The sequence below is a fragment of the Onychostoma macrolepis genome, chromosome 04 (genome assembly GCF_012432095.1).
Source record: "Onychostoma macrolepis isolate SWU-2019 chromosome 04, ASM1243209v1, whole genome shotgun sequence".
NCBI lineage: Eukaryota > Metazoa > Chordata > Actinopteri > Cypriniformes > Cyprinidae > Onychostoma > Onychostoma macrolepis.
Window position 1 is genome coordinate 18,348,333 of NC_081158.1, and position 21,353 is coordinate 18,369,685.

Below are 21,353 nucleotides of genomic sequence, written 5' to 3' on the forward strand. Positions count from 1 at the left end.
GATTTGTGGGTGTTTTATTTGTTTTCACAGAACTGCATTTCCTTTTCTTGCAATTTTTCCATAAATGGTCAAATATAGGGCGACAGTTTCCCATCCCACTGAGCATCCTGCAGCTTTCAGTCAGTCTTCTGTTTTTATTTAGTCACACAGCACTATCACCCCTCATCCATTTCACCCGCAGCCACATCCGCCTCATTTCTAATGAGCGCTATCTGTGTTTTATGGTCCTCTGGACTCTTTGCTTTGCTTACCTTTCGGAGCAGACTATTGCTATCAGTGGAAATCTGATGTTTAACCAGTCAAACCTTTCATTTACCATTCAAATTATTGTGAAATTATGCAATTTACATGAAATGCTAGTCACATGGCATCTGTCACATGCCCACAGTTCACTGCAACAGGAGTGCAATATTAGATTAAACTTGAAAACATGGAATGTGTATAAACAATATAATAACCATTGTAAACAAAAACAACCTTTGGTTGCAGGATCAGCACAGACAGCAATAAAATAGCAATGATAGCATTGCATGGAGAGAATATATATTTGCATGATTCTCAGGAAGAATTTTTAAATCTTTGTATATATTTAATTATTTATTATGTGTGTTTGTTTTATCCATTATAAAAATATACATTTTACTGAAAAATATAAATTTTCCTTTCATTGCCTACATATATAAATAAATAAATAATATTATTTGCTAATGCGCTTTCAACCCTGTTATGCAATTTTCCTCCTTTTAAATAAATGTTTTCATAAACTAAAGAAAAAATTTAATGTGATAGCTTTGTGGATAGAAAATATAGCTGAATAGGATTGGTTGATTTATTACTTATTTGTTTGTTTGACTGTTTATTTGTTCTTATATTTATAATAATAATTCATGCTTTAACTAAACTTTATATAAAATATTTTTCTACTATTGCATTTTCATAGAAATCGTAAAAAAAGTTTCTGTACTTTAATTTAAATTTGTCCTCCTTTTAAATAAACAGTTTTGTTTGATGCATGTAATTATGGGAACAACGTCATATTGCTGATCTCATGGTTCAAATAGAGGTAGCTGTTCTCTCTATTTCAGTAAAAATCATCTTCAAGCTCGATAATCAAGGATAATTTTTTATACAGCATTTTTGTGGCTGCATCTTCCTACTTCCTAAATGTCTATCACAATAACAGGCATGCCATTGAAACTGGAATATATATAATTTTCAAATATGATTTCTTAATCAGCGCGAACCTTTTCAAAAGAAATGATCTAAAATCCTAAAATAACACCCAAAATATACTTAATTATACCCCTTGATTTAAAATGACCATGTAGAAAATGACAGTGTAGATCAGTGTATGTGATATTATCAGCCAGCTCTAATGGTTATTTATAGCTCAATGTTGAGTGTGAGCTTTAGGCTAAAGGGATGCAGGACACACATCGGCCCACTGCAATCAGATCAGTGTGAAGTCAATCAGGCCATCCATGTTCCAGCTTATCACATGAGACGAACCCGACGCCCCCAGTTATTCACGTGCAGATGGATACAGTCAGCTTATCCTGCACGGTATGGAAATGTCCCACCAGTTGTTTCCATTGGTTTTAGAAATGTCTATAACATCTGTAAAGCAACTCGTGATTGTGGAATGTCGCGCATATTTTAAATAATAGTGGATTGTTATTATTAAGACCTGACAAAATGTAAGCCTATAAAAAATTATGATGAGCATAATTTTCTTTCCTTTGTGGACATTTACTATTCAAACAGGAAGTTGAAGGGATTATCCTTCTTTTTTTTTTAAATAGCCAGTTGGCTTTGGTTTACGTTGGGGTTTTTCAAACCTGTTCCTGTAGAGGACTGTCCTGCAGAGTTTGGGGTACTTGCAAGTTCTCCTGCAATCGATCGAAGTTTGTGTGAGTCGTTATTACAAAGTCAGGTGCATTCAAGAGCGATATTATAAAAAATTAAATTCTGCAATATTTTTTATTTTTTTATATTCTAAGACATGATGAATAAAGTGATTAATTATATATTTATTTATTCTATCCCACTTGTAATTAGGCTACTTTGTGGTGCCGCTTGTGCATTCAACTCTTAACTCATAAATACAATCTGCGACATGACTTGAGTGCAGCATTAGCTCCTCCAACCCTAATTAAACACACATGAACCAGCTAATCAAGGTCACTAGAAACTTCCAGGCAAGCGTGTTGGAACTGGTTAAAGTGTTGGCCTTCCAGTAGCAGGACTGGACATTCCTGGTTTAAGTTATAGCAATGAACCATGATGTAGCTACAGTGTGCTAGTGCTCATTGGTTGCACGTGGTATGAGGAAGATAGTAAGCATTATTTATTATACAAAAATTTAAATGTTGTCGATGACCATAATTATGTGAAATGTGATGTCGACAATATTTGTCACCTAATATCTTGCTTTGCAAGAAGAAAACAAAATCTTAGATTTGTTTTATATTTGGGATGTAATTTTTATTTATTTTTCGTTTTTTTTCGTAATTGAGGCATGGTGATTATTATTACTAACTGCTAGCTATTGTAGGCTATGTTAGCCTATGTGTTCTCAAATGTGCTTGCATTTTGCGTGATTTGTATTTCTGAGAATTGACCGAAATGGTTATAAATATTTTTGTGACGATGCAAACTTGAGTAGGCTAGTCTGAGGGAATTATGTTCTAGTTTATATTGTAATTTTAACCAGTGCATCTACAGTATGATTGACTCAGAGGTGTGAGGCACTATGTATTTTTTTGGTTTGCCAGGTAGAGAACGTTTTAAATGCACACATGCTGAAAGTCTTAATTTCAGTAGCCTAATTTCTGCAGGGATGACATATTTTTGTAGGCCTAACCAGAGGTTCACCCTTGTTCCCTCAACAAAAAAGCCAAGTTTTTTTTCTTTTTTCTTTTTTTTCCATTGGCTTTTGAATTGTTGCAGAAAATAAGCTCTGTGCCCAACAAAAGTGTATGATTCTTGCACTTTTTGTTTGTCATTAATCTTCACAAATGAACTTTTAAGAATTTTAAAGCCTAAATAAAATCAAGTAAAAAGCTGAAATTATAGACTGTACAAAAACAACACCACAGTCGCATGACTTCAACTGCAAGCTTTTGAAATCTCTTTTAATCTTAATTTAAAATGTGTTTGTTGGAAAGTTTGAGTTTCTTTCTTTTTGAAGTTTGGTTTTTCACAAATTGTGCAAGACTCATTGTACTGTTTTCTCACAACCGGACACTGTGGCTGAAGGAAGTTGGATCAGGGTCATGATGATAATAATAATGAAACCACACAGCTTCCTGTGGGCAGAGCTGACATAGATGAGCAATGGGCAAGAAACTTCACTCATTCTCTAAAAACAAAGACGACTCTGACTACTTTGCCAACTTTTGCTTGTTAAATCATTGGATAATTAATGCTCATTTATCCAAATCTGCTCAGAGCAAAATTATGAAGACAGACAGACATTATGAAGTTCCCATGAGGTGGTTGTTTTGGATATTGTGGTCTATTTTGGTCAATGGAAAACCATAACGTCATGTGTAAGATCCAGTTGGCCAGTGGTAGAGAGACAGAGAGGGAATGTAGCTTAAAGTATACACTGTTAGACATTTCTGTAATTTCTGCAGTTATTTACTGTATATCACCCAGTATAATACTGCAAATTCCCTTTACAGTAAATAACTGTAATACCCTTTGCATCATGGGAATTTTCTGTGACGTCAGACCCCACATACAGAGACTTACTGTATTTTTTAAAATTGCTGTATACTACTGTAACGGTCTCTTTGGCGCCATTATACTGAGGTTCTTTTATTTTCCTCATTTCTTACATTTGGATTGACACGATTTGCCCTACACCGTGTCTACAACGCCGCAACAGCTTGGGACTGACTACTGGATGTGTTACATCGCTTCTAATGATTGGAAAATCCGTTTGTACTTCGTGTCAGAAACCGCGCGAGCGCTTGGAGTACATCTGTATGTCAGAAATATACCGGGGCATCACTTTACTGTCCTCATCCACTGTAGATAATATATACAGTATATAATGGGTTCTATATAGTTTTTTATCGAGTCGCGCCGCACCACTCCACTCGCGTCCGAGGAAGACACGGAAGCAGCGGGGCAGCGCCGCAGGTTTTTCCCGGGGATGAACCCGCCAGAGTGGGAGAGCTCCGGAGAACATCTGCGCTGTGTGTCGATGCACCTTACGAGAGAATAAGACCAGCAAGCAAGGTACAAATATATGTACGTTTGTCTGTGTGTTTGTGTCAGATTTTTGCACACCATACCTAACATTAGTAACATTTACCGTTAACATGGCGGTAACAAACTTTACTATGGTAAACTGTGCTGTCATTTCAAACGACTTTTGTCAGCTTATTGAATTAAGTTACCGAATTAAAATAGTTTTTAACGAGCAACGCTTATCTTATATTAACATTAGGTTAACTAATGTGAAATTTAGTTCAGGTGTTAGTAGTTAATGTTGGCCAGTAGCCTGAGAAAATAAAATCCTATGTTAAACAAGTTTTATGGCTAGCTGCCTTTTCTAGTTTTAGAATTAGTTTGTTATATTTTTTTAATGGAATTTAAGATTTACTGCATTTATATTGTATTTGTGTTTTAAAGGCAACTGCAATGAAGCATCAAGAAAGACATGAGCAGGCCAGCCACCCTGAGATTGATAATTCATGGTAAGAGAAGAACTATGGTTTTGAGAGGTTTGTGTATTCTATATGGGGTTTGCCTTTTAAAAGTGTGTCATTTCTACTTCTTGTTTTTCAGAGAAGACATTTCTGTCACTAACAAAATGGATGGTGAGCAAAGGTGGTGGCCACGTTTTGGAGCAGCACCTGGGTTTTGCAGATGGCTATGCATTCTTTGGCTGTTTGTCTTTTCCCCCCATTATGTTTCTGTTGCCTAAAGACTCTTTGTGAGGATGAATCCAGAGGACACAACATAATGCACTGCAAAATGTCCTAAGACAGGAGAAATGGTGAAGATGCACTGTTCCAGCATTGGAAGACTGTAGTTTTAAGTGTTATACATGCAATGTTTTAATAAAGCATTTTATATTTTGTAATTATTGTCTGTTTTAATTGAATGCCAGTAGTACCTATGTAGAGTAAAAAAAGAAAACGAATTCTATATAAAAATTAATCAACTCTAATGAAATCTATATTAAAATGAATGAATTACAGTAGTATATTGATTAATTGGATTTGTTTTCAGTAATTTACTGTAAAACAGTACAATTTGCAACTGTAAATCAAATACAGTTTGCTACTGTAAATCTTAATTACAGTAACTTACTGGCAACAGAAACTTTTAGCATGGTAATGGATATGACAGTGTTAATGTATTTGGTCTTTGTGGAATAGATCTGCTACGCCGCTGAATTACTGCTGCTGTTGGCTATTGCTATTGTTGTAGATTACTGCTGCTACTGCAAAGTACAGGAATTGCTACTGCCAATACATACGTCGATACAATGCTGTGAGTTTTTAAGACACTGCTGCTGCACAAATAGCGTATTAAAATAACCTGTATAGCAGATCTATACAGGTGGAGCTGGGGAGGTGGAGGGCTTCAGAGGAACTCTGAAAGCACACTGCAAACAAGCAAGCTCATTAACTACATATGCAACATTAACTAATCAGCTTTTGCCAAGTAGTTTAACACTGTGAATATCATCAGTTTGCGTTAACAAACCATCAGCCTGCACCTAGAGTTTCATGACAGAACTTGGTATTTCTTTTTAATATGTATTTTGCATTTAGCCACAAAGAATGATAACAAGCTATGTATTTTAGCATTTTAGCTTGTGTTTATGGTGGCTTCACACACGTGTCATGGCCATCAACGTTATTTCTCTCTCAAGCACTTAAAATTTTTTTATTTATTTATTTATTTTTTCTGTCTGGCACAGCTAAAATAAATATATAACTGTTCTACTGGCTGATTTGACATGATCCTGCTAAGCTCCGTGTCTTTAAATAGAGCTGTAATTCTCTGGGATTATAGTTCACGGTGGTGATTTAGCATGGCTGGCAAATACACACGCAACACAGCTCCCACGGTTCCTCATTTACTTAATCATGTAATTAGCCAATTAATTAACGTATGGTTTTGAAGAGGAAAAGAACCATGCTTAAGTCCTTTTTTGCAGCTAAAAGTGACATGCTACGCATTATATGCAAAAAAGTGTAAATTTACATTATGATGACAAACCATGTTCATTTGGGTCAGGTGTTCTCGTTAAATCCTGAGTCAGATCTTGTGTTAGATCTCGTAAGGACAGGAAGGCTGATTTCTAATCCTGTCAGTCAAAACTGACCCATCAGGCACAGGTTTACCTGCGTCACTGGGCCTAAAATGACAACAGTGCTACGTGCTCTGCAAGGCCTGTTGGAAGCAACAGAAGCAACCTGTGCACGCTTTTATCAAAGATAAAAGAATTTTATTTTCTAATTGCACCTTGAACGCTTCATAAAACTCTATTATCTGTGTCACAGAGTCTGTTAAAAGAATGTCCTAAGTTCAGTGTTAATTTTAGTACGTACTTTTATAGTATTTGTTACTATTTTAAATTGGCTTTTATTTTTATAGATTTTCAGGTTTTTTTAGTTTAAGTTTTAGTAATTTTGTTGTGCTTTTGTCATATTTGATTTTTTGTATTGTATTTATCTTTATTTTATTTCAGTTTTTTCTTGATTTTAGTACTTAAGCATATTTTATGTCATTATTAATTTTCATTTTTCAACTGAAATGTTATAATTAAGTACACTACTGTCAATGACCATACAACAAACAAAATATGAGGTATTAAATATTATCATGTGTATATATAATAAATCATGTCACAGATGTGTCCGTAGAGTTTTGTTGCATTGAATCTGAAACAGGAGGAAAAATTCAGGACAGTGGGCATAGAAATGACAATCAGAGAGATCATGGAAAATGATAAGAAACTGCCTGCGTCATTTGTATGGGATTCTATTATCAGCTATAAGGTGATGATGTATGTCTTTATCAACTATGCCCAAACAAGGGAGTATTGGTTCAGTTATCTAGTATGAACCATGGTGATGGATATGCACCTAAAATGAAACCAATAAGTAAACCAATTTCAATTACATCTCAAATCATCATTCATCCCTGAATGATGTTAATTTATTTTATATAGTTTATTTATTTTCACTTATTTATTTAATATCTTTTTTTTCTTTTCTTTTTTTTTGCTTAGGCTAATTTCATATATCTCGGCCTGAGACAATAAAACTAATGCATAAGAGCAGAGGTCTTCAACCCTGCTCCTGGGGACCCACTGTCCTGCAAAGTTTATTTCCAGCCTGCTTCAGCACACCTGCCTTTGTATTTTTAAGCAGTCTTGAGGAGCTTGATTAAGTGCTTCAGGTGTGTTTGATTAGGGTTGTAGCTAAATTCTGCAGGACAGTGGGTCCCCAGGAGCAGAGTTGAAGACCTCTGCATAAGAGCATTATTGCATTCAACACAATACTGAAATGGCCTGCGATTCTTTGTTTAGATTATGGTTTAAAATATTAATAATTTATGACATATTTTCAAATTTATGATTTAATATCTTGGTCTGTGACAATAAGCACAACACATAACTGCATTATAAAAGTATCAAAGGTAAATGATAAAAAGCCTGATAATAAAAACCAACCATTGGGACATAAAAGTGGCCATAATTAAAGTGACACCCATCAAAGAATAACAGAAATATATGTAACACCCAGAATGAAATGGGAAAAATCCTTGTTTCAATTGGCGCATCCGTGGGGTATTAAGATATCGCCTGAGATGGCAAACTGGCACTACCGTCCTCATGTGGCACGATGCTCTCTTTCACATTTGCCCCTCCTCCTTTTTTCTCTCTTTATCCCTCGTTCACGGCTGAATAATTAATCCCAGAGTATGTTGTGTTCGGGCTCACGTACTCACTTACTGTCTCTCCGCCCCACTGTAACCCCGCTTTCACACATGCATGCTCATTTTTGCCAACATGAACACACAAATAGAAAAGAAATGCTTACTCAGCATTCTTCTTTATTCTGATGCGACAGTAGAAGTGTGACCGAGTGCAGAAGTGACTGTCCTTGGTTTAGTTAACTTGGCATCTTTCAGAATTTCCATGGAAACACTTCCAAGCTTCACTTTCACGGTGCCCACTATTCATATTCACTGAAGGAGAGAATTAGAGTATACAACACTCTCAACCAATGAAATGTGCTGTGTTTATGCTATCTATCTATCTATCTATACACATCCACTTAGTTCACATATGGAATATTAATAGAGAATATTGTTTAACAGTATTGAACAGGTAATATTACAGTTTAAAAAATTAGAACATTTGGAATTCTATTCTATTCTATTCTCCATTTTACCTTAGCAAATGACCCCAAAAATCTCAAATGTGTCTTTTCAACAATGTCATGAGCTATGCTATCAAAATTGATGAGTTTCATAGGGAAGCATGACTGAAAACTCTATTAAGTCTTTTAATTATGAAAGTTCTCCCTGTGCTATTTAATGGGGAAATGTAAATTAAAGCCAGTCTTTTTGGACCCAAAGACATAAAAAGTGCAATTTTTCAGCATTTTCTGAGCTTATTCATGTGATGAAATTATATAAACACTAGGGTTTGTTCTTTTTCTTTATTCCTTTACAGTGCCGATAAAAACATGATGTCTGTGTCTCATTTGTACCAGACCTCGCCCATTTTTCCCAAAATTGCTAAGGTTTGAAGAGCGGAGGAAGAAAGAGCTGGGCGGAGTGAGAGAGAGGAATGGATGGGAGTGGAGGAGAGACTTTCAGGTGGACGTGAGACTTCTCACATTCACTAGATGAGGCTTGGATTAGTTCTTTTTTTCCCCTGTCCTGCCTTAAAGGGGTGAGTGTGCATTGGTAAACCTAAACCAGGCCCTGAATGTCATCCAACAATTGTCCCTGGAGTCCTGAACAGTCAGACCTGAGCGTGCACAGTGAGCGTGCACTTATTAGCCATGCTAAAAGATCGAAATGAACATGACTTAACAGGTCTGGTTATTTCTATATGACGTACAGTTGTCATAACTACAGTTGTCCAAGCAAAACTGACTTAACACTGTAACGCTGAGTTACAAAACATCCAAACTTGTCTTTGACACACAGATGAGGACACGTCCACACAAATGCAGAAGCGATTGACATACACCGTTAAACAAAAGGACAAAAGGTTAATATTGCAAATGGTGGTGCTTCCAAAATGTGTATCTGTGCACGTGTGGCCTAGACATCTGACAGTGACCACAAAAGCTTCACTGTTCTTCAAAATGTACAGGAAGTAATGTGAAACGTGCAACAAGCAAACAAACCTGTGCACACATGCAAAGGCTAATAAAAAAGGAATCGCATATTTAGTGGTGTTTATTTTGCTTAGGAATTTCTTCGCATCATTTACTAATCAGCTTGTGGAAGACAAGTATGTTATTATTTTTTGTGGCTGTTTTAATTGGATTGGATTACATATTTCTGGCGGATGATAAAACAGGCAAGAAATCCCCCTGATTTGCACTGCAGGAGCGACCCAAGCCTTTTTGAAAGGTACAAATATGTACCATTAAGGTACTAACATGTACACTTTAAATACTAATATGTAGCTTTAGGTACTTATGTGCACTGTTTAGAGGTAAATAAGGTACAAACATGTACCTTTTGAGTTGTGCATTGGCAAGCCAAGTGTACGATATTTTGTACTTCATTTTATTACTATATTGCTATTTTATTATTTTGTTCTATTGTTTATTTTGAAATGAAATGAAATAAAACGGTTCATTTCTCTTTGCTTGTATCACTGAAAACAGACGCAGAGTCATTTGAATTAGACGGCTCATGCGTTCCCAGTAAATTTCCTTGGCTCCTCTTTGGCCATGATGTCATTGAGTGGACAGGAATCCGAAGGAGAAAAATAAACAAGTGCTGCATTTGCCAAAGTATTACATCACAATCACAAGATTACCGGCCAGAATTGCGGCGACAGTACCTCTAACATGGGACATTTCACAATGTCCCTGCTTGCGATAACAAAAATCAGAAATGCAAATAAAATTAAAAGAGCTATTAGGTATTTTCAAACAATTAAGTAGACGTAGTTTAAAGCTGAAGCTGCACTTAATATTTCTTTGCTCATTTTTGGAATAAAAAAAAAAAAAAAAGGAAAATTCACAAGATCATGCTAGCTACATCACTAGCCTAATAAAAGTGTTATTGTTTTATTTCACATGGAGTTCATACGCACAGCCAAACACTACTAATTTTATCTCTGTAAAACCATTATTGGACACTTTCACTCACAGAATAAAGTAACAGCACACTGCACATTAATAACACATTACTACAGTGACAAATTGAAAACTTTAGCGTTTTCCTAACAATGCATCCACACCACTAGGTGTCAGAATAAATCCCAAGATTACTGTTTAATCATCCAGTGCAACAAAAACATATATCAAGAATACCAGAATATAATGCTAATGTGTAAGTTATTGTGTTACTGACCATGCTAAATGTACTGTAGAGCAATAGTTACCACAGAGAGTCACATAAAAATAACCTGTTTTGAAGAAAATGATGAAGATGTTTGACCATCCAGAGCTTCCTGCCATGATGTTCAGGTAAGTGTTCCCCTGGTGTTGCTATACAGTGGTGTTTTTTTTTTTTTTTAGTTTGTTGCAATGAGTTTGTCCAGTCGCTTAGAAAAAAAAAGTTAACTGACCATTTCAAATGACAGGACTTTCCAGACCGAGAAAAAAGAAGTTCGGGATGAGATCACCAGGACCGCTTTTAATGTTACAAAAGTGTTTTAAATCCCAGTATTAGTCACAGGTTAAACTGATTCTCCTGTTTATCTTTTCATAAATGTGTTTTATTAGTGGGTGTGTGTGTGTGTGTGTGTGTGTGTGTGTGTGTCCTGAACTGACAGACTAAGAATGTTAGTCAGTTTTGTAGTTATATCCTAGCAAAGTATTGCAACAAGTTGAGAGCACAACGAGTTCTTGGAACTTACCGTTGCCACTTTTGGTGCCTGCTTTCACAAGTGGACACATAACCTTTTGAACCTTAAATGAAGAATCTCAAACTTCTTATTTCTACCTACATGAGTGTGTTAAGAGATACTGATGCTTCATGGCAATCCATGTCCTCTAGTTCAGCTGACATGTACAGTAGTTGTATCATGCACACTCAATGTTAAACCTAATCCACTTACCACAAAAACAGTAATAGATCACTTCCTATACAGTACATGTCATACGTCATGCCACTGGCTGTCGGCCAGTGTTTCAGCCTTACAATAAAGACCTCATAGTCTGTGTTTTCTGGTTGTGTTATATCTAAAGCTGTAATTCCATTCAGCATCCTATGCCAGTTTGTCACATTCTCCTATGCCACTTTCTCCATTTTCGCCTCATATAATAAAATCATTTCTCATTCGAATGTAAGAAATGATGACTGAACAATGAAGAAGGTAGTTGTGCTCAACTCTACAATGGCGACTCAGTGTTTAACACTTATGAAAGACTGATCTTGAAAGTGTCTAGGCTGGATGTGTCATACTGTTGTCTGCTCTTGACCCTGTTCACTTTAGATCTCATTACTTTGCCGACTGACCCTGACCCCCATCTGGATTAACTTTCTCTCAATGCTGGACCATCAGCCAAGCACGTTGTGCACATACTCAAAGAGGAGTGCATGCCTATGTTCAGGTACAGGTGTGCGCAAACACTGACAATGTCGCATGCAAATTGTGTACGTGACACTTTCAAATGGCAACCAGAATGCTAACCTGCGTGCATTGAATCAAGCCGCTCAAACTAAAGCTGCCCATATATCCTGCCACTAAGCTCTAGACAGACAGACAGACAGCTAGACAGACAGATATATACAGTTATGTCCATATATATTTGGACACTGACACAATTTTCATAATTTTGGCTCTGTATGCCACCAGAATAGAATTAAAATGAAACAAGATGAAATTGATGTGCAGACTTTAAGCTTAAATTCAAGGGGTTGAACAAAAATATAACATACAATGCTTTGTAATTACAACCATTTTTCTACACAGTCCCCCCATTTTCAGGGGCTCAAATGTAATTGGACAAATAAATATAATCATAAATAAAATGTTCATTTTTATTATTTTGTTGAGAATCCTTTGCAGGCAATGACTGCCTTAAGTCTGGAACTCATGGACGTCAGCAGAGACTGGCTTTCCTCCTTTCTGATGCCTTGCCAGGCCTTCACTGCAGCTGATTTCAGTTGTTGTGTGTTTATGGGTCTAGTTTTGTCTTGAGCAAGTGAAATGCATGCTCAATCGGGTTAAGATCAGAAGATTGACTTGGCCATTGCAGAATATGGCACCTTTTTACCTTCAAAAACTCCTGGGTTGCTTTTGCTGTATGTTTTGGGTCATCGTCCATGCTTCCAAATGCAAATGGCACACTTAGAATCAACTCCAGACCTTTTACCTGCTTAATTGTAGAAATAATGAAGGAATAGCCCACATCTTTTCATGAAACAGCTTTTGAGTCAATTGTCCAATTACTTATGGTGCCTTGAAAAAGAGCTGTAATACATATTAAAGAGCTGGAACCTTTCCTCCAATTTTGATGTGAATACTCCCAAATCAAAGCTCAAAGTGTGCACTTTAAGCCCGTATTCATTATACAACTGTAACTTGAATATGTTTTGGTCAGCAGCTAAAATAATTGGTAAATTGTGCTTGTGTTCAGATATATATGGACCTAACTGTAGATAAATAGACAGACAGACAGACAGACAGACGATTATAGATAACTAGACAGACAGTCGATAGATAGATATATAGATAGACAGACAGACAGACAGACAGACAGAGAGACAGACGTTGTCGCTAAGCGACTTGATGCCATAAAACTCAAAGTACTTCAGCTGCAGTGACATGGCTACATTGTTTAACCTTGACCAAAGTGGAGTTACTTGTGTGCATGTATATGTTTATGGAGTCTTTAAATATACAAACTGATCAATCAGCCTACTTGGAAATCGGTCAATTACTCTATGACTCTTTATACATGTGATGCCAGGTTAAAGGTGATTTGCAGGGTGTGACAGAGAATTTGCATGAAAGCTGCGGGCAAAGTACAAGCATTTACCCAAAGCATATGACTGTTCAACACTTCCAAACTGTTTTGAAAAGGTCTGAAAGTGCACATTCATACATAAACAGACATATATATAATAGACAGATACACACATGGTCAGAATTGCTGTTACCTTTGGTAAATATGATCAAAGAAGGCTGTGAAAATGTATCTGCATTGTTAAGTCTTTTGATCTTTCATTTAAAAGAAAATCACAAAAATCTCTATGAACATGAAAGTATCCAGCCATGGCTTGATGTTTCACAGAAATATAAATAGGAGCGAAAACAAAACAAAGGCCAAATTCCAAATTAATCATCCATCACAATGAGAAGAACCAAAGAATATATTTCTGATGTGCAGCAAAAGATAATTGAGCTTCACAAATTAGAAAGTGGCTTTAAGAAAAGAGCTAGAGCAGTGAAAATTCCCATTTCCACCATCAGGGCAATAATTAAGAATTTCCAATCAACATAAAATGTTACTAAACTGCCTGGAAGAGGATGTGTGTCTATATTGTCCTAATGTATGGCGAGAAGGAGAGTTTGAGTGGCAAAAGATCCTGGCTAAAAAGGATCGCAGCTGGAGAATTGCAGAAAAAGGTTAAGTTTCAGGGTCAGAAAACCTTAAAAATATACAGGTGCTGGTCATATAATTAGAATATCATCAAAAAGTTGATTTATTTCACTAATTCCATTCAAAAAGTGGAACTTGTAAATTATATTCATTCATTACACACAGACTGATATATTTCAAATGTTTATTTCTTTTAATTTTGATGATTAGAGCTTACAGCTCATGAAAGTCAAAAATCAGTATCTCAAAATATTAGAATATTTACATTTGAGTTTGAATAAATGACCATCCCTACAGTATAAATTCCGGGTATCTCTTGTTCTTTGAAACCACAATAATGGGGAAGACTGCTGACTTGGCAATGATCCAGAAGACGAACATTGACACCCTCCACAAAGAGGGTAAGTCACAGAAGGTCATTACTGAAAGGTGTGGCTGTTTACAGAGTGCTGTATCAAAGCATATTAAATGCAAAGTTGACTGGAAGGAAGAATTTGGGTAGGAAAAGGTGCACAAGCAACAGGGATGACTGCAAGCTTGAGAATACAGTCAAGCAAAGCCGATTCAAACACTTGGGAGAGCTTCACAAGCAGTGAACTGAAGCTGGAGTCAGTGCATCAAGAGTCACCACGTTCAGACATGTTCAGGAAAAGGGCTACCAAGCCACTTCTGAACCAGAGACAACGCCAGAAGCATCTTACCTGGGCTGTGGAGAAAAGAACTGGACTGTTGCTCAGTGGTCCAAAGTCCTCTTTTCTGATGAAAGTAAATTTTACATTTCATTTGGAAATCAAGGTCCCAGAGTCTGAAGGAAGAGTGGAGAGGCACAGAATCCATGTTGCTTGAAGTCCAGTGTGAAGTTTCCACAGTCAGTGATGATTTGGGCTGCCATGTCATCTGCTGGTGTTGGTCCACTGTGTTTTCTGATGTCCACAGTCAACGCAGCCATCTACCAGGAAATTTTAGAGCACTTCATGCTTCCTTCTGTTGACAAGCTTTATGGAGATGCTGATTTCATTTTCCAGCAGGACTTGGCACCTGCCCACACTGCCAAAGGTACCAAAAGCTGGTTCAATGACCATAGTGTTACTGTGCTTGATTGGCCAGCAAACTCGCTGACCTGAACCCCATAGAGAATCTGTGGGTATTGTCAAGAGGAAGATGAGAGACACCAGACCCAACAATGCAGATGAGCTGAAGGCCACTATCAGAGCAACCTGGGCTCTCATAACACCTGAGCAGTGCCACAGACTGATCGACTCCACGCCACGCTGCATTGCTGCAGTAATTCAGGCAAAAGGAGCCCCAACTAAGTATTGAATGCTGTACATGATCATACTTTTCATTTTCATACTTTTCAGTTGGCCAATATTTCTAAAAATCCTTTCTTTGTATTGGTCTTAAGTAATATTCTAATATTTTGAGATACTGATTTTTGACTTTCATGAGCTGTAAGCTCTAATCCTCAAAATTAAAAGAAATAAACATTTGAAATATATCAGTCTGTGTGTAATGAATGAATATAATATACAAGTTTCACTTTTTGAATGGAATTAGTGAATTAAATCAACTTTTTGATGATATTCTAATTATATGACCAGCACCTGTATATAAAACAGCCACCTACATCACCACATGTTGTTTGGGAGGGCTTCATGAAAAAAATCAAGAAAAGAAAATGCTTTCACCAAAAAACAAGCCCCAGCATATTCAGTTGTCAGACATGACTGGAACTTCAAATGGGACTGGCTTCTATGGTCAGACGAAACTAAAAATTCAGCAAACACTCAAGATGGGTTTGGTGAACACAGGGATAAAAAGTACCCCATGTTTACAATGAAATATACTGCTGTATTTTTGATGTTGTGGGCCTATATTTCTGCTGGAGGTCCTGTTTTGATCTTCCAACCGGACAATAATCAAACACAAACCTCAAAAACAACACAAAAATGGGTCACTGAGCACAAAACCAAGCTTCTGCTATGGCCATCCCAGTCCTCTGACCTGAACCCTGCAGAAAATGAGTGGTGAACTGAAGAGAAGAAGCACCAACATGGAGCTGGGAATCTAAAGGGTCTGGAGTGATTCTGGATGAAGGAATGGTCTCTGATCTCTTGTCAGGTGTTCTCTAACCTCATCAGGCATTATAGGAGAACATTTAGAGCTGTTAAACTGGCAAATGGAGGTTTCAAAAAGTATTGAATAAATGGGTGCCATTAATTGCGGCCAATAAGTATTAGAGAAAAACATTTATTTTATAATGATATTCCCCCCCCCATTTTAAATTCTTATTCTCCAATGAAAGGTTAGATTTTTGGGAATTTTTAAATAAAAGATCAAAAGGATTAACAATGCAGATTTATTTCCACAGCCTTTTTGATCATATTTACCAAGGGTGCCAACAATTCTGACCACGTGTGTGTATGTATGTAGGCTATAAAAATATATTAACATTCATAAGACAAGTGAAAATAGAGAGCAGACAGACAGCACGTGATAGAAATTCACTGCCATTTATGGTTTTACACCTGCATAGCATCATAAGAGTGGACTGTGTATAAATGCAGGGTGTGTAGTGCAGGGGAAATGTCACGAGCAAACGTGTGACCGTTTATACAAGTTCAAGGTGATGAAATTTGTTGTCTGAAGGTGAAAGATAAGTTCGTCCTAAGAAGACAGTCGAGACAATAATCTGTCTCTGTGCTAGTGGCACTCTATAAATCGTACCAAGCAATGCAACGAATAAAATGCAAATCTTAAGTGATCAGTCACTTCAAAGAAGTCGGCTTTGTCCTCGTGCTGGATGGACCGAAAATCACATGCAATAGTGTTATATCACATTGATATACTGCACACTGAGTCATTTTCCTGACAGGGATGACTCAGTGGTCATGTGCGCTACACATTTGTACTCGTGCTTCCTGTCTTTCCTGTTTGATTCAGAAGGAAATATTGACCTCTAGTGGACTTGTGATGCCATTGTGGATTTTATTGAATCTGTGCTCCCTATATGGCTTAATTTCTGTAGCTGTCATAGTTACGTTATACCAAATGTGATTTGCCAAAATTTCAGTTACTTAATACTGATTTATAACTTAACTTTGGTCTGAAAAATTGCGCCAATAATCTGTCCCAAAGATCTCACTCCAGAAATAAGCTTTTCTTTTATGTTTATGGCTTTGCTGTAGCACAGTTTAATTTATTCAAGGTTTTAACTTTTCATGCACTGTAAAATAACCATACATATAATATAACAAGAAAGGATCATATAATAAGTAATAATTTCTAGATATCTCAAAAGAAATTATAATGCTAACTATACAGAAAACATCATTTTGTAATAAAGATCTTGTGTCTCTAAATATATTCAGTTTTTGCACCACACATCAATTTCCAAGAATTCATATATAACTTTGTACAATTCAAGAACATAGAACCTAACTGAGCAGTAACTTAAAGTTTGCTACACAATGATATTTTACCACTATTCACACCTCTATACAAGGCCTTCAGAATTCAGTATGGGACACATAATAAAGTAAGAAGATTATTAAAGATACGGACACCACTGTATATTCATTCTAATAAAACACATAATAAATTTCATGATGCACAAACAAACAAAAAAGTATATTGGTATAATAATACTTTTTCAAACAATCATCACAATATGAGATTAAGTACAAATTCAAATATCAAATTCGTCACTATTGTCAAATACATATATCTCCCTCAAACTGGCCTGTGAATTAATTTTTTAAAATCTTTTCTAATCTTTAAATTATTTCACTCACATTAATAATGTCTACATTGTGCCGTTTCTATTTTTGACACACTGCAGATACTCCAGGCATTTTATTTCTCTCGTTTGTTCATTTAAAATAAAAGGATTACAATTTCTGGACAGTACATTTAAGCAGTAGTGGTGGAGATTTTTCTGGTGTATCATTAAACCAGTAGGAGGCGACAAGCCTCATTCACTTCAACTCTTTCAAAAATGATTCATTCTGGTAAGGAATGAAAACCCACTTTTGATTCTGTTTTAAGTATGTTTGGAAATCGAATTAGGCAATACTGTGTCTACAATATGTTACTCAATATTACCTTCTTATTTATGTTAGTTTTTGAGTCCCCAGAACCAACACATTCTTCTTTTGCTAGTTCATATGTTACCTCACATTATTTTACCTCACAAAGAGGCACCAAATAATATCATAATAACAATACAGACACAACCATGTCTAGAGGCTGATATGTTATTCATGTGAGTGTTTGCCTTTTGGTTTGGCCTTTTTCACAGTATATGCACAAGTGTCTTTTGTTTGTTTGTGAGTCAGGGGCTCTTGAGACGGGTCATGGCGGGGTTGATGAAGGAGAAGTTGTTGAACATGGTCTGGTCCACACTGTTGATCATGATACAGTCTGTGACGGAAAGTCGAGGCTTCTCGTTTATGAACTCCTTATCGAAGTTACTACAGTCACTTGCTGATTTCTGTAAACAGAGAGTTAGTGTGTCAGTCAAAGGTCAACTCTGTTCCAAAATCTACAGTAGTGAGCTGCTGCCTTGCTGTTTACCGTAACTCAAATGGAGCCTCAAAAGTTACTCATTTGAAAAGTTTATCATCGTAATCATTTCTCAATAATGTTGCACACCACAAAAAGCATACTCAGTGCTAGCATTTTGCTAAGCTAAAAACACAACATTCTAATAACACTCTAACAACACTCTATAATTAAAATCGTGCTTGATTGAAATCAAAGACATACATCTTGTTGCGTCTTCTAATTTTTTACCTCTGTGAACCATAAATGCTTTTTTTATTCCAGAAGTTCATGTTTCAAAACATATTCCTTGCATTCAAGTCACCAAAACAAAAATATGAGGAACAAAATCTTTACATTTTGTTAGTTTCATCAAGACTTACGAAGACAACTAAATCATTTTAAAAAAATCTCCTTGCAATTACATATATATTGGCCGTTCTACAGAATTGGTGCAAACTGCTGTCCCACAACCGAAAAACACATTTAAAAAGCATTTATGTATTCAAATTTTAGATGTTTATTAAGATATATTCTATTATCTATTGAAACCCACAATAATATTTAAAACATCAGTAAGCTTAATATATATAAAATCATCATTTATTGGGTACTTTCAATTGGGAGGTGGCTGTCCCGAACCCTAACCCCTAAATTTCAACTTATGAAAATGATATTGAAATAATTTTTGTATTTTTTTTTTCAATTGTAGTTTTTAAAAGTATCTTTTTGATTCTTTTACAAAGGGAAGTAAAAAAAACATTTATTTTCTTTGTAAATTATGAAACATTATGTAAAAAAAAAAAGAAAAAAAAGTGTCCCGCATTTTTCATGTCACTACCGAAACAATGCATATTTTAGTCTATTGGCCGAGACTGATTTGAACTAAACCCCTAAATTTATGATCAGGAAATATTCCTGTGTCCCCCTCTCTCATAGCTACAAGGTGTGAGTAGATAGATCATCATTTTGAGGTAAATGTGTTCAAAAGTCTGAAAAAATCTGTGTAACTTTAAGGAACGTCACTACCAAACACCTTTTTCTGCAATTAAGCACACTTTTTTGAGAGTTATTCCATAACGTTTAGTTTTTATTAGTGCTGTCAATCGAGTAAAAAATTTAAATCGCGTTAATCATGATTAATCGCAAATTTAAAATACTAGGATTTACCTGTAAATGTGTTGAAATAAAGAAATGCATGACAAACTAGTTTAAGGAAACAGAACCTTTCACACTTCCACCAAGTATGAGACATAATCCTTATTATTCTTTTATCATTATTCTTTTGTTTTTATTCAGCCATTATCAGCCTTTAAACTGGCAATAAAACGTTTACCAAGCCACATCGCTTCAATCCCAGTATACATTTACCCAACTATTATCAAAAGTATTTCTAAATAAATACAACAAAACATTTCTTGCGACATTACATGAAGTATTATGACAAAATGCATTATAAGGAAGAATTGGACCTGTTCTGCAGCTGCATTAGAGCTAACATTAGCATCATGTTACATAAGACAATTTATGAGATTAACAGTACACTTTTACTCAGAACTCACTTCAAACCACCATCGAGTGTTTGTTATAACCTTCCTTTTACGATCACATGTGGAATTTGGTCGTTTACTGTTGTTAAAATATGCTATTCATAGCCTTTTATATCTCTGCACAAATTAGCATTTCAGATGTACACATTCAACCCAAGAAAATCACATACAGACCATATCCTATTGTAATCGTGTGTTTATTATCTTATATAATCTATAGTGGCTGTTGTCATGTTTATTTCTGCTGTATAAAAGCCTTAACATGTGTGCTCTGCTGAAACCCACATTGTTTGTGATGTTACCGCCTCTCCGTTCTTAAGTTGCCAGGGATACATTCCAAGTAATAATAATAATAATAATAATTTTTATTTATATAGCGCCTTTTCTAGCACTCAAGGTCACTTTACAAATCAGGCTTAATACCAAAAAATAAAAAAATAAAAAAGCTAAGAGTAATATACAGAAACCACTTACAAGATTAGATTACATACAGAAAGAATGAAGATAAACATCCATAACAGGGTACAGTTCACAGTCAATGACTTGAAGAGTAATGGTCAGAAAAAAAAGGGTTTTTAAGAGGTTTTTAAAGGAGAGAAGGGAGGATGCCTGACGGATAGTTTGGGGAAGAGCATTCCACAATCTGGGAGCAACAACACTGAAGGCCCTAGCTCCCATTGTCACCAGATGAAACTTAGGGGTGACTAATAATCCCTCACTAGAAGATCTTAATGAACGGGCAGGTATGGCAGAAGTAAATCAGATAAATAAGAAGGAGCAATGTTTTGGACATTGGAACTTTTTTAAATATATTTTTTCAGCAATAATCAGAATTTCAGAATCGGAACATAATCAGATTAATCAACTATTCTGCAATTTTTCGGATAATTTTTTTCACTGAGCCTGTTGCATTCTGGGATTGCATTTTAAAAGATTCATGCAATCCGTTTTGGAACAGCTTATGAATGAAGAGTACGGTTATCTTTAAAATGTTATGTAGGTAGGCAGCTCATTAGGTTTTGGAACGGAACAACAGTCTTTTACGGCAGTGATGAACTTACCACAGTAGGCCTGAAGGGCGGCTCCACCTGTCGTTTCTCTAGTGCATTCCAGTCCATGTCTCTGAAGAACGCATGCTGTCGTATATTTCCTTTCACACCTAGCCTTCGCTCTGGTTCCCGGACAAATAGCTAGAACCATTCGGAAAACCCAGTTATAACAGATTGAGACCCACAAATCAGAGTAAAGCGTTCTTCTATTTAACATTACCGCTGACATACCTTTACAAGAATGTCTCGTGCGTCTCTAGTTAACCAGCGTGGGTAGCACGGGTCATCTGTGCGAATCGACTGAAACAGCTCTTCCTCATCATGGCCATGAAATGGGGACTGGCCAATCAACATCTCATAAAGAAGGACACCAAATGACCACCAGTCTACAGAAGTCCCATATTTCTGTCCAAGCAGAATCTGTAAAACAT

At 36.1% G+C, this 21,353-nt stretch overlaps 1 protein-coding gene and 1 long non-coding RNA gene across 3 annotated transcripts in view; one reads left to right on the forward strand and one right to left on the reverse strand.

Moving 5' to 3' along the window:
* The first annotated feature begins 3,827 nt into the window (after positions 1–3,827).
* On the forward strand, positions 3,828–4,917 carry LOC131538434 (uncharacterized). The gene is made up of 3 exons (XR_009270591.1): positions 3,828–4,248; positions 4,645–4,709; positions 4,801–4,917. It is a non-coding gene; the product is annotated as an uncharacterized LOC131538434 (long non-coding RNA).
* A 12,475-nt stretch (positions 4,918–17,392) lies between these two features.
* Positions 17,393–21,353, reverse strand: part of prkcq (protein kinase C, theta) — a 33,091-nt gene continuing 29,130 nt past the window's right edge. For both annotated transcript variants that reach the window (XM_058773490.1, XM_058773489.1), the window contains 3 exons: positions 21,154–21,342; positions 20,935–21,063; positions 17,393–18,273 (listed from right to left, as the gene is read on the reverse strand). In XM_058773490.1, coding sequence (XP_058629473.1) covers positions 18,115–18,273; positions 20,935–21,063; positions 21,154–21,342 — 477 coding nt within the window. In that variant the 3' untranslated portion in view covers positions 17,393–18,114. The remainder of the gene's footprint in view (positions 18,274–20,934; positions 21,064–21,153; positions 21,343–21,353) is intronic.